General features: G+C 39.1%; 1 protein-coding gene across 1 annotated transcript in view; it reads left to right on the top strand.

The window, feature by feature from the left end:
• The first annotated feature begins 13,575 nt into the window (after nucleotides 1-13,575).
• Nucleotides 13,576-23,603, top strand: part of EXOC6B (exocyst complex component 6B) — a 614,171-nt gene continuing 604,143 nt past the window's right edge. The window contains exon 1 of the mRNA XM_090281510.1: nucleotides 13,576-13,799. Coding sequence (XP_090137636.1) covers nucleotides 13,687-13,799 — 113 coding nt within the window. The 5' untranslated portion in view covers nucleotides 13,576-13,686. The remainder of the gene's footprint in view (nucleotides 13,800-23,603) is intronic.

Here is a 23,603-nt window from a genome sequence, read left to right as displayed (position 1 = left end):
GGAAAGATTGACAGATCACTGGGGGAGGGGCGTTTTTAAAAAAAATTCCCTGTGTTTCCCAGTTTATCGGGAGTATATTGGTGTGTCAGAGATTACAGGCAGTGTATGTGTAGAGAAAAATACTAAATATAGGTAGCATACACTCTTGGGGAGCAGATAAGTTTTAGGTGAAAGACAGGAAGGAAAAATGCCCATACATGAAGAGACTTTTGGGCAAAGGAAAGGTCCCCCAAATCATAATTACAGAATTTGTCTCAGGCAGGGCCACGAGGAAAAGGTCTGAGCTCCTCACTAAGCCCCATGGAAACATGGGTGATGTCAGTGTGATTGTGGTCTCAGGGGCCTGGCAGAGCAGGAGGCTGACATCACCCCCCAGGGGACTCAGTGAGCTCAGACTCTTGAGAGGCCTCCTCCCAGCCCCCAAAGATGCTAGAGCAGCAAATATAACAAAAGAGTCCTGAGGCTCAGCTGCTTTCATCTGCTGTTCAATTATTGTTCTTTTCTTTCACCCTTCTGCCCAACACAGAATCCTACCTTAGCACTATGGAGGGAGACAAGAAAGGAGCACGATGCTCTGCACCCAGAAAACTTTAGGCCTTCTAGGGAGATTATTTCTTCCCCTAAGAAAGCCACAGCCTCCTGTCTCCAAGGACCTCATGATATAAATGAAGAGACAGACTTACAAACTAATAAAGGCAATAAAAGAAAATCTATGAACTTTGAGGTTAGGCTGGGCTACTAACCTTTTTCTATCACTTAACTATTAGCCATCTGACCTTGGGCACATTATTTAACCATACTGGTCCTCAGTTTTTTCATCAGTGAAATGGAGACAACAATTTTTGTTTCACAGCAGGATGACTGTGAAGATTAAATGAGAGAAATCATATAGGTTTTTTAGAACCCAGTGTGTGTGTGTATACACACATACATACATACATATATATATATATATTTATTAAAATTAAAAAAAAATTTTTTTAGAGAGAGGAGAAGGGAGGAAGAAAGACAGGGAGAGAAACATCAATGTATGGCTGCCTCTCACAAGCCTCCAACTGGGGACCTGGCCCACAACCCAGGCATGTCCACTGACTGGGAATTGAACCAGCGACCCTTTGGTTTGCAGGCTGGTGCTCAATCCACTGAGCCACACCAGCCAGGGCAAACTTTCTTAAATTAGTCTTCATTCCAGGCAGGACTAACTTCATAATTCGCAGGGCCCCAGTGCAAAATGAAAATGCTACTTATTTATTTTTAAAGTATATTTTATTGACTATGCTGTTACAGTTGTCACAATTTCCTTTCCCTTTGCTCCCCTCTGCCCAGTACCCCTCTTCCCTCCAGCAATCCCACCTCTCCTTAATTCATGTCCATGGGCCGTGCATAGAAGTTCTTTGGCTTTATCACTTCCTATATTATTCTGAACATCCCCCTGTCTATTTTGTACCTACCAATTATGCTTCTGAATCCCTGCACCATTTCCCCATACTTCCCCCTTCCCCTTCCTAGCTGATAACGCTCTAAATGATCCCCATACCTGTGATTCTGTTCCTATTCTAGTTTTTTGCTTAGTTTGTCCTTGTTTTTATTTATTTTTAGGTTCAGTTGTTGATAGTTGTGAGTTTGTTGTCATTTTAATGTTCATAATTTTGATCTTCTTTTTCTTAAATAAGTCCCTTTAACATTTCATATAATAATGGCTTGGTGGTGATGAACTCTTTCAGCTTTAATTTGTCTTGGAGGCACTTTATCTGCCCTTCCATTCTCAATGATAGCTTTGCTGAATAGAGTAATCTTGGTTGTAAGTCCCTGTTTTTCATTACTTTGAATACTTCTTGCCAGTTCCTTCTTGCCTGCAAAGTTTCTCTTGAGAAATCAGCTGATGGTCTTATAGGAGTCCCTTTGTAGGTAACTCTCTTCTTTTCTCTTGCTGCTTTTAATATTCTCTCTTTATCTTTAACCTTTGACATTTTGATTATGATGTATCTTGGTGTGGTCCTCTTTGGATCCAACTTGTTTGGGACTCTCTGTGTTTTCTGGACTTGTAGTTCTATTTCCTTTGCCAAATTAGTGAAGTTTTTCTTCATTATTTTTTCAAATAAGTTTTTAATTTCTTGCTCTTCCTCTTCTCCTTCTGGCACCCCTATGATTTGGATGTTGTCATGTTTAAAGTTGTCCCAGAGGTTCCTAAGCCTCTCCTCATTTTTTCCAATTCTTGTTTCCTCATTTTGTACTGGTTGACTGTTTATTTCTTCCTTATGTTCCAAAGTCATTGATTTGAACCCCAGTTTCCTTCCCTTCACCTTTAGTTTCATGTGGATTTTCTTTGTTTCACTTAGCATAGCCTTCACTTCTTCCCTTTTGCATTTGCTGTATTCAAGCATGTCTATCAAGTCTGTGATTATTGTTATCACCTGTGTTTTGAACTCTGCATCTGTTAGGTTGGCTATCTCCTCATTGCTTAGTTCTCCCACTGGAATCTTGATCTTCTCCCTCTTTTAGGCCATACTTCTCTGTCTCAACTTGACAGGTTCCTCCTGTGTTTGCCTCTGTGGTTTAGGTAGAGCTGTTGCGCCTGTTATGTTGTAAGGGGCAGAGCCTTAGGTATTTGTCAGTGCAGGGAGACCTGTTCCACCATGTTGTGATACTGTATGTAGGGGAGTGGTCTGAGAAGGAACAATGCTACTTTCTCATCACTCACCCCTTTTCCAGGTACTTCTCCCACTTCCCAGAGGGGACTGGCACCTGTTTAGCTGTTGCTCTGATTGTGGTTCCCAGAGTGGGTGGGTTTGCAGATTATCTAGGACTGTGTGGGCCCACTAAACAAGCAGACTCTGCTGAGACACTGGCAGTTTCTTCCTTCACCCCAACCCCCACTGGTTTTCACAGTCAGAAGCAATGAGGCTTTATTTTCCTCAGTGCTAGAACCATGAGTTTCATGGTCTGGTCTGGTCTGGTCAGGTGTACCTCCCTACTTTTATAATGTGTGACTGAGTTTTCCGCTGGCAGGCTACAGCTGCCGCAGCTGCCACCACCACACCATGTCCTCTCCACCTCAGCTCTGCTCCCTCCTACCTGTCTGGATGAGTATTTCTTCTTTATATATTTGTTTGTTGGTCTTCCACACAGTTCTATTTTCTGGTATTTCTGGTTGTATTTAATTTTGAGGTAATTGTATTCCTTCCTAGTTGTGGAGGGAGATGTAGTGTGTCTACCTACACCTCCATCTTGGTCAGAAGGACCGACAGGTATTCAATAAATTGTAGTTGTAATTACTGCTAGTACTCAAGGTCAGACAGTGTGATAGGGGCAGTGTAGAGTCATGCATTAATATATGATAGAGATGTTGACAAAGGATTCATTGATAGACTGCCTGTTTTGTCTTCACAAGGGAAGGTCACACAAGCTGGATCTTGAAGAATGATTTCACAAAGTAAGCAAGGAGGAGGAAAGTGGAAGAGTATACAGAAGGAAGAGAATAACATAACTAAAGACTAGAAAAAGGGACAAATACTTAAGTTCAATTCAGTTCAGCTCAAACTACATGAACAAAAAGCTATCTATTTTAAGTCCTTTGCTGAAGTGCTGGGGACCCAGAGGTGAATAACAGTTATGTTAATATTAACATATTTTAAGTACTTTGTATCTATTAACTTAACCCTATGAAGTACTATTATTATTTCCATATGATGGATAAAGAAACTGAGGCATAAAGAAATACATAATTTGCCAATCACACAGCTAGAAACTGGCAGAGTCAAGATTTTGATCTATATTGTCTAAATCTAGAGTGTCCTAATTACTCTACTATAAGAGACTGAGCTATCCTGAGGGGAAGACAGTGGTAAAATTGTGTGGTAACTCTTGGGACAGACACATACGCAGGAGGCTGAGAGCTGAAGTGGAAGAAGGGGATAATATAGCAAAGACTCCCCATAGGAGAGGGTAGCTCTGGAATTAAGTCATAAAGAATGAGTGTGTTGTTTTAGTGGAATGAATAACGTTAGCAAGAATGGAAACAACTAGATTGGTTATAATAGTCCTGGTATGAAGTGCAAGGACCTGATTCAGGTAGGGCAGGGATAGATGGGATAAAGAGGAGTGAATATATGAGTAAAATTAGTAGAGTCCAGAGATCTATTAGATATAGAATATGAGGGAAAAGAAAGAAGCTAGAACAATTCCTGAGTTTCTGGTGTAAGCACCTAGTGCCATTAACTGAGGTGGATTTGAGAAGGGAGAGAGTATAAATCAATTTTGAACATAGTGACTTTAAAGCACCTGAGAGATATTTAAGAGCAGATATGCAATCAACAATAACAGTTGGAGACTTCATTATCTTAGTTTCAATAATGGATAGAACAACTAGGAACAAGGAATAGAAGATTTGAACAAGAGCAGAACACATTCTTCCCAAGTACACAAGGAGCACTCTTTATGATAGACCATATCAACAAATGCAAAAAAGATATAAAGTATGTTTTCTATACCACAATGGAATTCAATTAGAAATCAATGAGAGAGAAATTTGAGGATTCACGAATATGTGAAAATTAAACATTAATAATCAGTAGGTCAAAAATCATAAGGGAAATTAGAAAATATTTCAAGATGAATAGAAATGAAAGCACAACTTACCAAAACTTATGGGCTTCAGCTAAAATAGCACTAACAGGGAAATTTCTATCTATAAATGCCTACATTAAAAATAAAGTTCTCAAATCAATAACCTAAACCTCCATCTTAAGAAACTAGAAGAAGAGCAAACTAAACCTAAAACAAGCAGAAGGGAGGAAATAATAAAGATTAGAGGAAAAATAAATTAAAAATGTAATAGAAAAGCAATTGAGACAACTAACAAACCAAAAGTTGGTTCTTTGAAAAGATTAACAAAATTGAAAAACTTTTAGCTAGATGAGCCAAAAAGCAAAGAGAAGACCCAAACAAAAACTAATAAAATACTTGAGAATAAATTTAATAACAGAAGTGCAAGACTTGTCACTGAAAACAACAAAATGTTGATGAAAGAAGTTTAGAAAAATCTAAATAAATAAGATATCTCATGTTCATGGAAAAAGTTAATTTTGTTAAGGTAGCAATGCTCCCCAAACTAAACCATATCCAAATCTGAAGTATAGTTGGCTTTATTTTTCTGCAGAAGTTGACAAGGTTATCCTTAAATTCAACTGGAAATATATGAACAATGCTGAAAAAGAACAAAGTTGGAGGACTCAAGCTTCATAATATCAAAACTTACTACACAGACACAGTAATCAAGATAGTGCTGTAATGTTAAAAGGCTAGATATATGAATCAATGGAATATACTTGAGTGTCAAAATATATTTTTACTTTTATGGTCAATTGATTTTTAAGAAGAGTGCCAATTAACGGTGTTGGGAATTTTGGACTGGTATGTGTAGAAGAATGAAACTAGACCGCCTTCTTATACCACACTCACAAATAAATTAAAAAATGGATCAAAACCATAAAAATCCTAGAAGAAAACATAGGCAGCAAAATCTCAGACGTTGCTCATACCAATTTTTTATTGGATATATCTTCCCAGGCAAGGGAAATGAAAGAAAAAAATAAACAAATGGGACTACATCAAACTAAAAAGTTTTTGCACAGCAAAAGAAATCCTCAACAAAATCAGAAGACAACCCACAGAATGGAAGAATAGTTTCTTCTATAAATGGTCTGGGACAACTGGACATCCACGGGTAAAAACATGAAGTTGGAGTTCTACTTCACACCATTTATGAAACAAACTCAAAATAATTCCAGACCTAAATATAAGAGCCACACCAGCCAGGGTGTTTTCTATTTGAGGTGATAAAAATGTTCTAAGCGTTAATTGTGGTGACTGTTGCACAATTTTTTGAATACACTAAAAACCAGTAAGTCATGGAATCTGTGAGAATAATTAAATGACTTTTTTAGCCCTAGCTGGTGTGGCTCAGTGGATTGAGTACTGGCCTGTGAACCAAAGGGTTGCCAGTTCGATTCCTAGTCAGGGCACATTGATGTTTCTCTCCCTGTCTCCCTCCCTTCTTCTCTTTCTAAAAATAAATAAGTACAATCTTTATAAAAAATAAATAAATAAATGATTTTAAAAACTGCTGGTAAGTTTGGGGTGATTTGTAATATAGCAGTAGTAACCAGAACAAGGGAATTCTCATCGAATGATGTCTTTTATTTTTTTTAAAGCAAGGGAACTGAAACAATTGTGTGTGTGTGTGTGTGTGTGTGTGTGTGTGTGCGCGCGCATGCAGTTCTATAGGTTGGACAGATTTATTGATGTTTCAAAGAGCTGCCAAGGAAAATGTGAATGAGAATTGATTAAAGAGAGGTATAAGGCATTTTCAGGGTGGTGGGCAGGCAGCACAAAGACCTTTACAGAGGTTAGTACTTTGGGTTGGAGGCAGTTTTTGTGTTTGTGCTCTTTTTCCCCAGTTGCCCTTGGCACGTCAGGGTTGGAAATGGTGAAGGGTATGATTCACAGTTGGAGTTTGTAAGACAGTGCAGTGGGAGGACAAGGGTCTGGCACTGAAGGTGATTATGGAAGAATAGAGCTATCATGCCTCAGAAGGCTCATTTAAAGCATGCGATGGCAGGAATGTTCTGGGAAAATGTTAAAGGAGCCTGGCTCAAAGTAGAGGACAGTAGGCGGAGGAATTATAGAGAAGTAAGGGAGCAGTCCGAGTGGTTTGCAATTTGCATAGTAGTCAAGAGTGATTAAGACTGAAAGCAAAGAAGAAACTTTCCTGGCTCTACCTTCTGAATGAAGCTCATAGGGCAGACTTCCAGAGTCCGATCTCTGCCCCAATCACATTGGCAGAAGGCAGCCAGTCTGTGGGTCAGCCCAGGTGCAGTTATTCATCCCAGGTGTTCTTGGCTTTGTGTAGGACTGGGATGGACCTATACAAAGGTCTGGCTGTTAAATAAATAATAGATAGTGGTATAAACAGTCAGAGGGAAGATGGGAAGGAGTAAGAGCTGATTTTGTCAAGAAATTTAGAGATTTGTTTAAAATATTGAGTTTGAAGTGGTAACAGGATGTTAAACAGTAATGGCCAGAAGGCCACCACAAATCTGTATCTGGAGTTCAGAGGAGAGCATTAGGAGTTGACAGTAGAGATTATATACCACCCTCTGGAGTTAAATGAGACCACTCAAGGAGAGATTGTGAAGTGACTAGAAAAGGAGGTTGAGACGAGAACCAACTCCTAGGTAGACAGAGTAAAAAATGGTGAAGAAAGTTAGGAAGATGAAAGCACAGGAGGAGTGAGCCAGGATTATTACATGCCTCAGAAGCTAAGGGAGGAGACACTTTTATGAAGGAAGGTAGTGTGTATTAGATAGTTATTGTTACAATAAAGCCATGTAACTGACTAACCCAAAAGGCAATAGATTACAACAAAAAAATTATTACTTCTCAATTAGGAGTTTGTGGTCACCTGGGGCTGCTTACTTCAGGCTCTAGTTTGTAGAGTGGCTGGGAAGCTCTGCTCCACCTCTTTCTGCCCCACATCTTTCCTTTTTACTGGACCAGTAGGCTTTGATAGGCGTGCTTTTCTCATGGTGATACCAGAAAGGCAAAAGAGTAAGCCCAATCATGTATGTATTTCAGGCCTCTGCTTATTGCTTGTCTCTCCCATGAGCCAGATCAAGTCATATGACTGAACCCAAAGTCAAGGGCCAGGGAAGTACACTGTACTTGTAGTGAAAGGAAATGCAAAGTCACATGGAAGTGATGAGTTGGGAAAAATAACGCAATGAATTCGTCGTCGGCAGCCGTCCGTCTCGAGAGACGATGGTGTAGCTTCTTAAGAGTCTATCTGCACCGCCGAGAATGGTTGTGCAGTCCGACTCGGGAGTGACACGGTATCTGTCTCCTCCCGTGTTGAATCGACATCTTGCGATGACGCTGGAGTGTCCTCTCCAGTGAAGCTGAAGCTACAGAGCCTGGGCAGGGTGATATGGAGGGTCTGCTGTTGCCCATGCAGCAGACCCCCCCCTCTCTTCGCAGCTGAAGGGTCCAAGGGAAAGATGGAGTCAATACAGCTTGGCTTCAGGTGCGCCGCAGGAGTTGCCGGTGTTGACTACAACGTCAAACCGCCTTAGGGACTCCGGCTCCGGATTTTCTGTCGGGGTTTACTCCCTTAGCCTTTCCCCTGAAGAGGTATGCCGCAAGGCAGCGGAGGTTTTTTGGAGTCAGAGTTTTCCTTCTCTGACAGATGCAATGAATTACATATAGGTAATTGACTAGGCCTACTCCCTGATGTTTTGTGAAGACTTGGATAAGGGTATGAAGGGAGGTCCTTTTCCTTTCTCTTTCTGTTACCTGGCTTCATTCAGCGCCTGAGAGCAACACGTGTGAAGTCATGGGTGGAGATCAGGTAAATGATGGCTGGAAAATGCTTTTGGATTTGGCAATTAGAAAGTTTAAGATCACCTGTGAGAAGTTGTTTCCCAGGAGTGACTTAAGACACTAAGGAGCAAGTGGTAGGTTAAGAGAAAGAGTGAGTATAAAATGCATTTCCAAGTAATGAGGGGAATGAAAGGAACTGGAGTAGCTCAGAGAAGCAAGTTTGAGGGGAGAGATTTTTAAAATTTTAATATTTTTCCAAGTTTTTTTGAGCTATAATTAAGATACAACATTGTGTAAGTTTAAGGTACACAAACTAAAGATTTGGTTCATTTATATGTTACAAAACAACTACCCCCATAGCTTTAAGTAATGCCTCCATTACATCATATATTTATCATTTGTTTGTGGTGAGAACATTTAAGATCTACTCTCTTAGCAACTTTCAAGTACATAATACAGTATTATTAGTTAAAATTACCATGCTGTACATCCCCAGAATTTACTCATAACTGGAAGTTTGTACCCTTTGACCAATATCTCTCCACTTCTCCTACCTCACAATTCCCTGGTAACCTCTACTCTACTGTTTTTGTGAGTTTGGCCTTTTTAGATTCCACTAAAAGTGATAGCATATATATGCCTTTCTCTGACTTATCTCACTTAGCATAGTGCCTCAAGTTTAATCATGTTGCAAATGCCAGGATTTCCTTTTTTTTCCTGGTTGAATAATATCTATCTATCTATCTATCCATCCATCCATCCATCTATCTACCTACCTATCTCCCTCATATCTTCTTTATCCATTCATCTGTTGTTGAACACTTAGGTTGTTTCCATGTCTTGGCTATTGTGAATAATGCTGCAATTAACGCGGAAGTGCACATAATCACTTTGAGATCCTGTTTTCATTTCCTTTGGATAAATACCCAGAGGTTGGATTGCTGGATTATATGGTAGTTCTGTTTTTAATTTTTTGAGGAACTTCTACACTGTTTTCCATAGTGGCTGCAGCAATTTATTATCCCATAAACCATGCAAAAGATTTCCCTTTTCTCCATGTCCTTGCCAATTCTTTCATCTTTGAGAAGACACATCATTTGTATTTTTAATGATAGTCATTCTCAAAGGTATGAAGTCATATTTTATTGTGGTTTTAATTTGCATTTCCATGATGATTAGTTATATTTAACATCTTTTTCATGTGCCTGTTGGCCATTTTTACTGAGCAAGATAAAGCAAAGAAGGAAAGACTGGAGCTGTAAAAGGGAAGAGAGATAATTGTGGGAATTTTCCCAGAGGAGAGGTTGACTTTGGAAAGTGATAGGGATCCCCATTTATCTTACAGAAGAGATGAAGAAGAGTTGGATGATAGATGGTGAAGGGCAGGGAAGATAAGGTTTTAATAATAGACGGTTGTCCTTCCAATGCAAAGATATCTTCTAGGAGGAAGAAGAATGGGAGCAGGGCTAGGATCTGGAGTAGAGAGTAAGGGATTAAAAATTTTTTAAAATTTATTTACTTTTAGAGAGGGGGAAAGGAAGGGAGATAGAGAGGGAGAGAGAGAGGGAGATAGAGAGGGTGAGGTTGCCTCTCACCCTCCCCCAGTTGGGAGCCTGGCCCACAGCCTAGGCATGTGCTCTGACTGGGAATCAAACTAGCAACCTTTAGATTCGCAGGCAGGTGCTCAATACACTGAGACACACCAACCAGGGAAAGAGCAAAGGATTTTAAATGGATGCTGTGAGCAGGAATAGAAGTCAAAGAATGGGTTAGCCATGCTCAGGGCCCAAATGGTACTGAGCAACACAAATGCGCAGTGGTGCTAGTTGACATGGTCACAATCTTCTTTCTCCATTACAATGGAAGGGGGAGAAATTGGCAATGTAGGTATGGTGATGATCAAGATGTAAAAGGAAGCTAAAGAGTTAGAAAAGGCTTAGTCAAATCAGTGGCTCATGGGAGTACACGTAGTGCATAGCAACTGACATTTGTTCTGCCAAGTTCTGTGCTGGCCCTCTTACATTAATTACTTCTAATTCTTACAATTGCCTAAGGTATATATTATAAACACTATTTTATACATAAGGAAACTGCAGTGTAAGGAAGCCAAGTAACATCCAAATTCACCTGCTGATTAATGAAGAAGCCAGGAATCAAACTCAGATCTCTCTGAATTGGAAGCTTGAATAGAAAAAAAAATAATCCAGGATAAAAAGGAAAAGGTGCCAATAGATTACATAGAAATCAGAGGTGAAGATTGGAATTAGAATAGTGTGTGGGTCCCAGAGAAATTAAGCAGAGGAAGAGGGAAACAGAAAAAAGGTAGAGAGAGGAATTTCAGAGTTTGTAGTCTTCAGGGTAAAGCAGTATTTATAGAATGGTAGGAGAAAAGTGCGGCCATGAATGTATGTATTGCCTGTGTGGCATGAGGAACATGGCTGGGATAGTTGGAATACATGAGGTCAGGGTGTTGGATGGGTTACCCAGGTCGATATTGAAGCACATCAGGATGATGGCAGAGAATGCAGGGGAGAGGAAAGCTGTGAGCCATTCGGTGACATTTCTGAGGAATACTATGAACATTATTAGCAGAGGACCATAGATGTCCTAGATTTCGAAGGGGGAGTTGAGGAATTAGGATGTTGGAATAAGTTTAGAAGTGACAATGGGGAGTAGTGAGAATGTTGACAGTACAAATCTATGGATGCAGGGGAAGAGAAAATCAGTTCATTTAGACTGAGTGGAAAGAGATAGTCCTGGGAAGAAGTCTTCAAAGTGATTTGGAAGGGATCTGAGAAGTGATATAATAAATTATACTCATGTAGGAGCAGATGCTTAAAGGCAGAACAATTACTTAACTAACACAATAAATTGGCAATGGAGGGTATGGGTGGGACAGTACAGCCCAATGATCAGGAAATGAGTCTTTGGATCAGATGGACCTGGGTTTGAATACCAGCTTCATTATTTCTAGCTGTGAGACTTGAGGTATTACCAATTCTCTCAGCGTCTCATCTGTAAAATGAGATACATATTCTCTACTGTGAAGGATTGTTGTAACAATTTGATGATGTATGTGAAGTGCTTGCTTTATGTCTTGTGCCTGGCACATAGCAAGTGCTCAACATTTTAACTGCTCATGCTGGAAATGAATCAAAACCCCCTGACTCTTAGTCTAGCGCTTGTTTTGATCATTCCACACTGACCTTACATTCTCTGTATTTAGAGGGCAGGCCATCTTCTCTGGAACTTTCCTGCTGGAGTCATTCCAGACTCACACACACTTGCTGGTAAGCTGTGAGATCTCTGGCCTATGGGGGCTCAAAAAACAAAAAAAAATGCTGAAAGTAGCAGAAGCTATTTTAACCACTTCTATACATATCTGGTCTACACACCAGTCTGTTTACTGTGATGGACGAAAAGTTTTTTGTTGAGTAAGATGCTAAAATAGGTACCTGAGGGGACTTGGCCATATATTTCAAGAGATCTTCAGAAATAAGAAAGGCTCCATGCTCTCTCTACCCCTCTTACATCCATCTGGAATTGTTTAAACATGAGTAATGAAATAAAATGAGGACGGCCAGAGATGCTGTAGACACAGACATGTTTAGCAACTTGCTTACTTCCTGGCAAACCAGGACTTGTAACCCATTCATTCTCCTCACTATTGATTTGTTTATTTTGAAAATTAATTTTTATTTAATACTGACTATTTTTATTGAGAAAGTAGTACATGCACAAGGGAAAGAATTCCAAAAGTACACACATAATTTAAAATTACCTTCCTCCTACTTCAGGCCCCATGCCTCCAGTCTCTCTCCTGGCTGCCACTACTGCTAACAGTCTCTGGGGTATCCTTTCAGAATGATTCTGTGTGTTTAATCTTTTATGTATATATAAACATATAAATATTTGTTCTTTTAATAAAACAACAAAAACATACTGTATATACTGTTTCATGCTTTGCTTTTTCACTTAACACTACAATTTGAAGACAGTTTCCTATCTGAATATAGAATCTTCTCCCTTTCTTTTCAATGATTGCATAATAATCCATGGTATAGCTGTAGTACAAATAATTTAGCCTCAACTTCTAGTTAGTTCTTTCATGCCTTTTTGTTGTTGATGATGGCAAAACAATTCTCTTAGTTACTCTGCTCCAGACCTTGGAGTAATACCCAAAGTCCTCTAATAAATCATGCCAATTCTGCATTGTCCATTCCTTTTTATTTTTATTGCCATGTCCCTGGTTTAGGACTTAACATTTTCTATAGCATTTCCCTGTCTGCAAATTTTCTATTTCTGCCTGCCTTGCACACTTGCTTTGGATCAAATTTCTTAATGCCAAGGTTTTGATTGTGTCACTCTTCTTCTTAAAAAACTTCAGTGGAGTCTAATTTATTGTGTTATGTAAAAACTCAAGCACTGATGATAAATATGATTTTTAAATTTTAATCTGGGGAGTTTATGAAATGCCAATGTGTGAACCAGAATGTCCAGATGTAGGACCTTTAATCTGCATTGAAAACAAGTTTCTAGGTGCTTCTGATATAGTTGGTCATTGGATCAGTGGAGCCATTAGAATGAAGTACAAGTTTCTCAGCCCAGTATTTCTTTCCAAGGTACTTGTCCAGCATTACCTCTTACTGCGACTTCTCTACATAGTGCAAATAAATTTCTTACTGGCTTTCTGAGATCTCCTCATACCTTCCCGTCACACCTTTTAAACCTCGTGACCCAGTCTATGAACCTGTTGCACCCACAAGTGATCTCTGGGCTTGATTCTCTGAACTGGCTTCTAGTCACATTCTGCCTTGTCTCTTAGTTTGGGTTTATTTAGCTTTCTCTCTCCCCACCCTCAACCTCCTGACTTGTGAGATAGATGTCCACAGAAACCTACTTAGTCCTTCTTTATTATTCGAAACTGAAAAGCATTTTGAGCTTTGTGGCAAGGGTCTTAAACAAAAATTTGTAGGATTAGGGCCATTGCTTGACTAGATCACTGTTGCATATGCAGCCGTTGCTTGTTCCTGGCTTAAAGTGCGGCTTTCCACACTTATTTGTGGACTTAATGAATGTATGAGCAGAATCCTGCCTAACATCTCCCAGAGAACTACGAATCCCAGAGGGTATTGCGTGGAGCTTCTGGCTGACGCATTGACGCAAGGGGGGGGGCGTGCCGAGTCGAAGGGAGGGGTCCTCTTGCGGGTAGCTGGAGGCTGGGGAGGCTTTAGAACCTGGACTGGGAGTGGGAGCGTAAGGTGAGCAGAGCTGCTGAAGGAGGGGACGAGCTGCCGGGCGCCCCAGTCTATGGAGCGGGGTAAGATGGCGGAGGCGGAGAGCCTGGAGACAGCGGCGGAACACGAGCGGATTCTGCGAGAGATCGAGAGCACCGACACGGCCTGCATCGGGCCCACGCTCAGGTATCCCGGGCGCGGGGCTACCCACGGGCTGGCACGAGCGGGACTGGGGGTGGGGGACAGCCCCCGGGGGCCCTGCGCCTGGCCAGCTGCTCCAAGGGCCACCGCGGGCCACTCCCTTGGAGAGCTGGGTGAGGGACCTCCACCCTGGATGAGGCGGGTCTCCCTCCACAGTCCCGATGTGGGGTCCCTTCCCGATCGCCGTCTTCACCGCCCGGTCACCCTGAAGGCATCGCCTGCCTCCCTCTGGGCTGGGGCAGCTTGCGTTCTCCCTCGGAGGCTAGCCCGATGCGATGCGGGGCAGCTGGAGCACGCGGGATAGATGGTGGCTTTTATCAGATCTTTCCCCGAGGACCTCACCCTTCTCCCTCCGACTCAAGTCCCGTCCTGCCCTAGACGTAAGTCCTGCTCTCCTGACAACACAGAATTTCACCCATGGTCTGTTGCCTGGACATGAAACTCTTGCCTCCTTACAATTACAGCCACTTCTCAGAAATGAGTTCCTGGAAATCCTAGGCCTGGAAGGAAGTTTCCCTCGACCCCGTGCCCCTCTCCTGGGAGCGGGTGCCCCCATTACCCTGTCAGAAGGATGGCCTCTCCCAAAGGTGCAGCCTTATGGTCGTCTCATTGCCCAGGAAAATTATGCCCCTCTGGCCCCTGTTACCATTACTTTGCCTGACACCTCCATTGATTTGGAGATGTCAAAAGAAACCCCCACCTACTTCACTTTACTTAACAAAACTTAGGTATCATTTACTATATAGTGTAAGACATTGTATCAAGCAATTTACAAATAGAAGTTATTCAAACCTCCAAACAATTCTGTTAGGTACTGTTATTACCTTCATTGTACAGATGAGACACAAAGAGGTTTAGTGACTTGTCTGAGGTTACCAAGAAAATAAAGTGGGGGAGTTGAGATTCCTACTCAGGCAGCCTGGATCCAGAGTCTGTGTTCTTACCTCTGTTGTTCTGCCCTTATTGGGGATTACCATCCGTCCACCTAACTGGTGCTTCTCCCTTCAAAAAAGAGCTATTACTCACTGCTTGTTTTTCATCGGGAGAGTTGTCTCATGAAAGAGCGTTTGAAGGAGGGACACGCCGGAGACCTGACTCCACATTTCCACCTGCACTGCTTCCTTCTCCAGAGTGCATTGTTAGCACAGTTCTCTAAGTGCTCTTCTTGAGCATGACATTGCAGAGTGGTTTGCTAGTCCGTAAATTGCTTTATGATCGTGACCATAATGCTCCTCTCTTTATCCATTGTCTTGAGCTCTTTAGGGTAAATGACCCTCATTCATTATCTTTTATTAAAACCAAGGGCTACTTACTAGTATGATGAGTGCATTATTAATGGTTATTAATATTCAGTTTTCATAAAACAAGATGTTATTAGAGTTACTGAGGATGCTGTTTCAGTATTCTACAAGACATTTGGCTGCTGAGCTGCAGTTGGCAGGCAAGCAAAGTTCCCACTGGAACAGTTAGGATTAGCAGAGTGTTTAGGAGGAATTCTTTCTCAGACACCCTCAATGCTGTCTTGAGTTGCTTGTGGTTTTTCCATTGGTGTAGTTCCTGGCTTATATGATAAGTGACTTTAATTTAGTGTTATCAGTTTAGTTTGTTGTGATTGATTATGTTAACCCTCCACCGAATAGTAATGCATATTTGTAGCAACTGAATTTTGGCCTGTAGTTTTCTAGTATCTTGACAGAAGAATATGTGCATTATGGTTCGAGTACAAGTTGTTCATTCTTCCTAAAATTTGCTTCATTGTTATCACTGAGTTCTTTTCTCACCGGAAAGTGGGGTTTTATGGGGGTAGTTTAATTAAGGGAACTTTTACCCTAAACAGGCATGATAAAAATAATAATAAAATAAAAAAAGGGAGGGGTTTGAGAACCTCTGCCCTATCCTATCAGTTCTAGTTGCTTTTCCTTACTTCCTGTATCTTTGGCAGATAACCCTAAATCTTTCTGTCTGACTCAAGATCCAATCACTTGAACATGCTAAAATACAAGTAGTACCCACTGTCTTTGTCCTTAGTCTACCTTGTCTCTACCCATATCCATAGGGGATGATCTCACCTTTTCAAAAAAATCCCATTCAGAGACAGTAACATGCACAGACTTGATGTTTTAGATGCCGTGCTTTACCCTTAATGCACTTTCCTCATCATTATATCCAGTTTTTCCATCACGGTCATTAACCAGGTGTGATAAAAGCAGTAGGCCCTCTTCCCTAACTTCACCTTTAACTGTAAAACTCTTTTACCCCCCTTCATAGTCTTTCCTCTTTATTCCATCTTTTAAGATCACGTTTAAGGCACTTAGTTCTTAGCTATTCCTGAGTTAGGTTTTATAACTGAAGAGAAATGAAAGAACAGAGAATAACAGTAAATCGATAGCAGATATAAGATTAGTATATACATCCCTAAAATTTTTGTTCTTCACAGAAACCCATCTGGCTACATTTGCCTTACCAGAGTCTTTCCTTTGCCAACTATTACTTGTGAATCATTAGTTGCTTTCTTTCCCTGGTGTACCAATTTATTCTTCTAGTCTTATTCCTTTTTGTTTGAGGAACCCTAGTGGCTTGACTTTTTCATTATATAACTGTCTTATTTTAATCTTGAACAATCATGCAATGTTAGTCAATTCCCCTATGCCATAAGGGAGTGCTTCTCCTTTTTCATTGTAATTCTGAAATGCCCAGGCATATCACACATATAGAGGCTGTTGCCTAGCAAAGTCTTTTGGGAAAGCAACCATTTCTTTTTTCTCTCTCTTAAAAATTACTCTGTTAGTTGTAAGTCTTGATTTTGCAGATGAGAAAAGAGGCCCATAAGATGTTAGGGGCTTCTTGTTTTTAAAATATTAATATTGATTCCAGCTTTGTAGTACTAATGCTAAAATATTGATTGCCAATCACTGATGCACAATAGCTCCATATTTTCAGTTTTCAAATCCCATCTCTGTATCTCTCATATCACTTATTCAGTAGGTCATTTCCTCAATTTCTGTCTGAATCCTAGCAGGTAACATTCATTTTTAATTGCCATTTCAGATTTTGTTTTTAAACTAAAAAAAATAATAATTTATTGAAGTAACATCGATTAATAACATTATATAAATTTCAGACGTACATTATAATTTGATATCTGTACTGTTTGTGTGCTTATCACCCAAAGTCTAGTTCCCTTTCATTATTGTATAAACTGTTTAACATTGAAATACAATACCTTTAAAAATAGCTTTATTGAGATACAATTCATATACCATATAGTTCACCCATCTGAAGTGTACAATTCAGTGGTTTTTAGTATACTCACAGTTGTGTAAAAATCACCATAATCTAATTCTGGAGCATTTCTATCACTCTAAAAAGAAACCGTATACCCATTAGCAGTCACTTTTCATTCTGTCTCCGCTTACTCCCCAGGCAATCACTGTACTTTCTGTATTTTTGGGTTTGCATATTCTGGACATTTCATGTAAACGGAGTCATACAGTATGTGTTTCTTTGTGACTAAGCATAATGTTTTCAGGGTTCATTTGTGTAGATTGTATCAATACTTCATTTCTTTTTATTGCTGAATAAGTATTCCATTGTACGACTATAACACATTTCATTTATTCATCAGGCGAGGATATTTGGGCTGTTTCCATTTTGGACTGTTATGAACAGTGCTATGAATATTTGTGTACTTGTGTTTTTGTGGGCATATGTTTTTATTTCTCTGACAGGTATACCTAGGAGTGGAATTTCTAGGTCATATGGTATCTCTGTGTTGAACTTTTCGGGAAACTGTCAAACTGTTTTCCAAAATGTCTGTACCATTTTACGTTCCAGCCGGCAATGTATGAGGGCTCCAGTTTCTTCATATCCTTGTTAGCAGCTGCTGTTCTCTGTTTTATTTTAGCCATTCTAGACATAAAGTGGCATCTCACTGTAGCTTTGATTTGCATTTTCCCAATGGCTAAACTTTTCATGTGATCACTGGTTATTTATCTTTGGAGAAATGTCTTAGATCCTTGGCTCAGTTTTTGATTGGGTTATTTATATTTTTATTGTTGAGTTGTAAGTGTTCTTTATATGTTCAGTCTCTTACCAGATATATGATTTGCAAATACTTTTTTTCTATTGTATGAATTGTCTTTTTTCCTTTTTTTTTCTTTCAATTTTAATTATATTTTATTGATTATGCTATTATTGTTGTCTCATTTTCTCCGTGTTGTCCCCCTTCACCCAGCACCCTCTACTCTGTCAGGCAATCCCCACACCATTATTCATGTCCATGGTTCATGTGTGTAAGTTCTTTGGCTACTCCATTTCCTATACTGTACGTTACATCCCCATGGCTATTCTCTAACTACCAATTTGTACTTAATTCCCTCGTATCTTCATCTGTTCCTCCAAACTTCCCTCCCATTTGGCGTCCATCAAAACACTCTGTATCCATGATTCTGTCTCTCTTCTTGTTTGCTTAGTTTTTTCTTTTTTAAAGATTTTATTTATTTAGTTCTAGAGAGAGGGGAAGGGAGGGAGAAAGAGAGGGAGAGAAACATTGATGTGCAAGAGACACGTCAATCAGCTGCCTCTCGAAGGCCACCAACTGAGGACCTGGCCTGCAACCCAGGCATGTGCCCTGACTGAGAATCCAACCATTTGCAGGCAGGCGTTCAATCCACTGAGCCACACCAGCCAGGGCACTTAGTTACATTTTTTTTTTTTTGAGATTCAATTTTGATAGATATATATTTATTACCATTTTATTGTTCATAGTTTTGGTCTTCTTCTTTTTCTCATATAAGTCCCTTTAACATATCATATAATAATGGTTTGGTGATGATGAATTCCTTTAGTTTTTTCTTTTCTGGTAAGCTCTTTACTTGCCCTTAGATTCTAAATGATAGCTTTGCTGGTTAGAGCAATCTTGCTTTTCATAACTTTGGACATTTCTTGCCAATCCCTTCAAGTCTGCAAAGTTTCTTTTGAGAAATCAACTGACAGTTTTATGGGAATTCCTCTGTAGGTAACTAACTGCTTTTTTTCTTGCTGCTTTTACAGTTTTCTCTTTATCTTTAACATTTGGCATATTAATTATGATGTGTCTTCGAGTGGTCTTCTTTGAGTCCAACTTGTTTGGGACTCTCTGTGCTTTCTGAACTTGCATGTCTATTTCCTTCACCAAATTAGGGGAGTTTTTTTTTTTCATTATTTTTTCAAATAGATTTTTAATTTCTTGATCTTCTCTTCTCCTTCTGGCACCCCTTTGGTGTGAATGTTGTACCTCTTGAAGTTGTCCCAGAGGCTTCTTACACTATCCTTGTGTTTTTGGATTATTTTTTCATCTTGTTATTCTGATTAAAAAAATATTTTATTTTGCCCTGGCTGGCGTGGCTCAGTGGATTGAGCATCAGCCTGCAAACCAAGGGGTCTCTGGCTCGAATCCCAGTCAGGGCACATGCCTGGGTTGCGGGCTAGGTCCCCAGTTGGGGGCACATGAGGCAACCATACATTGATGTTTCTCTCCCCCTCCTTCTCCCTCCCTTCCCCTCTCTCTAAAATAAATAAATATTAAAAAAAAATATTTTATTTTACTTTTCTTAAAATAATTTTTAAAAGATTTTTATTTATTTATTTTTAGAGAGAGAGGAAGAAAGGGAGAACGGGAGAGAAACATCTATATGCGAGAGAAACATTGATCAGTTGCCTCTCACATGCCCCCAACCAGGGATCTGGCCTGCAACCCAGGCATGTGCCCAGATTGGGAATCGAACTGATGACCTTTCAGTTTGCGAGACACCACCCAACCCACTGAGCCACACCAGTCAGGGCCAGTTTTCTATGTGGCTATTTAAAATTTAAGTTGTTTGTAAAGCCGGCTTTTATAGAGAACAGATGGGGAGGATATTTTCAAAAAGTGTTTTGCTCAATGTCATTTATGTCATTTGGTACTTAAATATGGGGACCTGGCTTCCCTACCTACTACTCTGTGCCTTTGGCCACAGCGCTTTGTTTTCCATCCTCTGCCCTTCTCCACCACCTAAATTCTATAGAAATCAGTTAATCATCGTTCTTGGTTCATGATGCTTTCCCACTATTGGTCCATGCATGGTCTTCTTTAATCAATTATTTTTATAAGCAACTTACCATCTCAGTGGGCAAATTTTCTCATTTATAAAATGGGGATTATACCATTTACATTGTAGGAACAGCTATTTTTAAAAAAGAAGTCTTGTGTTCTTCACAGTACCTGCTAGGTAATCTAGTCACTTGGGTAATATGAGTCCTCTTCTGCCTTTTGTTTGCTATGTGAGCTTAGGTAGTTCTCTTTTTGGAGTTATGTTAGTTTAGTGGTTCTTGGCTTTTTTCTTTTTTTTTTTGCCTGCACTCACATATGTGAGAGATATAATAATTGTCAATAATCAGACCCTGGGAGTGCTTATTTTGTGATAGAGTGGAGAATGGAGGAGGAGATAAGAAACAAATTTGTAAAGCCCCTCAGGTGACAGATCCCCCATGACAATCATTGAGGGGAAAGAAATGATCTCTCATTGCTGATTGCTAATTTTTTTAGTAGTAGCATCCTTTTAAAAATCACATTTTAATATTTTAGTTATAAATGCAATATAATGACTTTTAAAAAGAGTGAAGAAACAGACAACAATAAACTTAATCCTACCATACTCTCACAACTCTTAGATTTGTGTATTTCTTTTAACTTTTTTTATATGCATTTTATTACATTAGGTATTAGAAGAGTATTATGTTACTTCTTACTTTTTTAGTTACCATATTATATACAGTTTCATACTTTGTTATATACAGTTTTATACTTTGTTATATATTTTATAGCTATATCATTAAAACTTTTTTTATTTATTGATTTGAGAGAGAGAGAGAGAGAGAGAGAGAGAAACATTTATTTGTTGTTCCACTTATTGCATTAATTGATTGATTCTTGTCTGTGCCCTGACCAGAGATCAAACCTGCATTTTGGCATATTGGGGACGATGCTCTAATCAACTGAATTACCCAGCCAGAGTTATAGCTATATCATTTAGTGGCTTCATTTATTTATTAATTTTTTTCATTTATGAATTAACTTATTCATTCATTCAACAAATACTTGTTGAGCAATTTCTATGTATTAGATACTCTTCCAGGCTCTGGGATACAGCAAGGAACAAGATAGACAAATCCTGCCCTTATGAACAAATCCTGCCCTTATGAACCTCGTATTCTTGTGACACACTCACAGAATAAACAAACAAACAGATGTAAAGTAATGCTATTTAGTGATTAGTATTATATATGAGGGAGTATTATTTTTGATTAGGCAGTTTGAAAAAGTTGTTCTGGTAAAGATTTGAAGATTGTGAAAGAACAAGCCATATGGTTTTCTGGGAGCAGTCTCTTCTAAGCATAGGGCGCAGTGTCAAGGCCCTCAGGAGAGGCATGCCGGTGGAAGGCCATGGTAGGAGAGTAGTCAGGCTCTAGGTCATGCTGACTAAGAAAAGGCTGACTTTATTCCAGCTGTTAGGGGGATGTACAGGAGAGCTTTGAGCAGGAAAGCGCCATGCTAAGTTATGATGAAGAAGGAACATTCTGGCTGCTGTATGGGGACAATAAGAGAAGAAATATCCAAGGGATATTTGCAAGTAATAAGATGCAAGAAGATGGTTGTGGCAATAAGGTGTTGAGCAGATGATGAGAAATAGATTTAGAATATATTTTGAAAGCAGAGCCAAAATGATGGATTATTTATGGGGATTAAAGAATGAGGGAAATCAAGGATGATTCTCAGGGTCTTAGCCTAAGTAACTGAGTAAATGGTGGTACCATTTATTGGAATAGGAAATAAAGGAGAACTTTATTTTTTCCATAGCACTTACTTAAGCCTGACATAAGTGATTTTTGATTGTCTCCTTCACTAGAATATATATTCCAGGAGAGGAGGGGTTTTATTTCTTTTGTTTGTTGCTCTATTCTGAGAGCATAAAGACGGCCTGGTATATAGTTGGTGCTCAATAAATATTTGTTGCATGAACAGAAGAATAAAATGTATTATGAACTGTGAATTATTTGGGTTGATTAACTGACTTGCAAATTAACTGTCTTAAAAAATATGACTAGGTTTAAAAAATGAAACTGCTGAAAATCTTAAGAACCTCAACATATTAGAAATGTTTATTTTTTTTGAATTACATATAATTTTATAGTTATTTCTTTTTATCAACCCGAAGTATAACCTGTGGCCCCTAACCCTGTCATTCTTTCCTATTTTGTGCAGTGTTGTCAAAAATTTGCAAATTTAAGTATGATAACTCTAGTGATTAAAATGTTGTAATCTAAGTGCATGTTGTATAGAGCTTAGAATTGGCAAAAAGTTAAAATTGTACATTTGGGCAAAGGGGATGGGTAGTGTTAAATGTTTTATTAGTACATGGAATAGGAGAATTTTTTTAAATTTGATAAAGAGAAGTTAGGTTTTATTTTAATAACCTCATTGAGTTGTCAAGCAAATTGGAAAAAATGAAAAACTGCAAACCCCCCCTGTGGCTGATAAGACAGTGCTGATTAGGTTTAATCAGCAATGTGCTCCATGTGTGATTTTATTTGTGCTAAATAAAAAGTTTTCTTTGAAGCTCTTCCTTTGGAAGGTTATTCTGATGTCTTATCTGATTAATTGGATTCAAATCACAGAAAAATTAGTAGTTACAGAGAGAAATTAAAGTGTAGCATTTGGCAGTTATGTTGATGTTGAATTTTAAGAGTTTGTTATTATCAGATCAAATATATAGTGCTTGTGACTGATCTGGAAATCTTATGTAATACAACCTTGAAAATAAAAAAAATGAATAGGTTGGGGGAGGTAGGGGTGGAGGGGTGGAGCAAAAAAGAAAAAGAACTCATGGATGTGGACAACAATGTGGTGATTGCTGGGGGGAGGGGTGTGGGTGGAGGTAGGAGAGGGTATAAAGGGGGTAAGTGGTAATGGAAAAAGGTACTGTAATTAAAAAAACAACCTATTTGTCCTGGCTGGTGTGGCTCAGTTGGAGCGTTGCGCAGTAACCAAAAGGTTGTGAATTTTATCCCCAATTAGAGCACATACCTAAGTTGCGGGTTCAATCCCAGGTCTGGGCACACACAATCCCCTGTTCTGGTGCATACCACAGGCAACCGATTGATGTTTCTTTCTTACATCGTTGTTTCTCTTCCTTCCTCTCTAAAAGTAAAGAAAAAAATGTCCTTGGGTGAGGGTTAAAAAAAAAAAAAAAAACCCAAAAAACAACTATTAAAAAATGAATAGGTAAATTATTTATCTGGGTTTGAAATTTTTATTTTAAAAAAATGGGAAGCGAAGGATATGAACCATAGATCTAATAAATACTTTTTCTTTCATTCCCTCTATTTCCTTATTTTATTAGTTTTTTGTTTATTCCTCCATTGTGTTTTTTTGCATATATAATTTTATTTTTCCCCCATTTTACAAAATAAGTAGTGTATTGTATATATAGTTTTGTAGCTTAGTTTTTTACCGATTAGTATATTTTGGAAATCTGCCCATATCAGCATGCGGAGATTTTCCTTATTCTTTTTCACAGCTGAAGAGTATTCTATTATGTAAACATACCATGGTTTACTCAGCCAATCCCCTAGTTCTGTATACTTAGGTTATTTTCAGTCTTTTGCTGGACAAAATAACACAGTCTTTAATAACCTTGAATATTTGTCATTTCTTATTTTACATTTCATACTGTATCTGTAGGATAGATTCCCAGAAGTGGGATTGCTGGG

The sequence above is a fragment of the Furipterus horrens genome, unplaced genomic scaffold (assembly GCF_987537825.1).
Source record: "Furipterus horrens unplaced genomic scaffold, mFurHor1.1.pri manual_scaffold_6, whole genome shotgun sequence".
NCBI classification, from domain to species: domain Eukaryota; kingdom Metazoa; phylum Chordata; class Mammalia; order Chiroptera; family Furipteridae; genus Furipterus; species Furipterus horrens.
The sequence above is the reverse complement of the archived record's forward strand: the minus strand, read 5'-3'. Positions and strand labels throughout refer to the sequence as shown.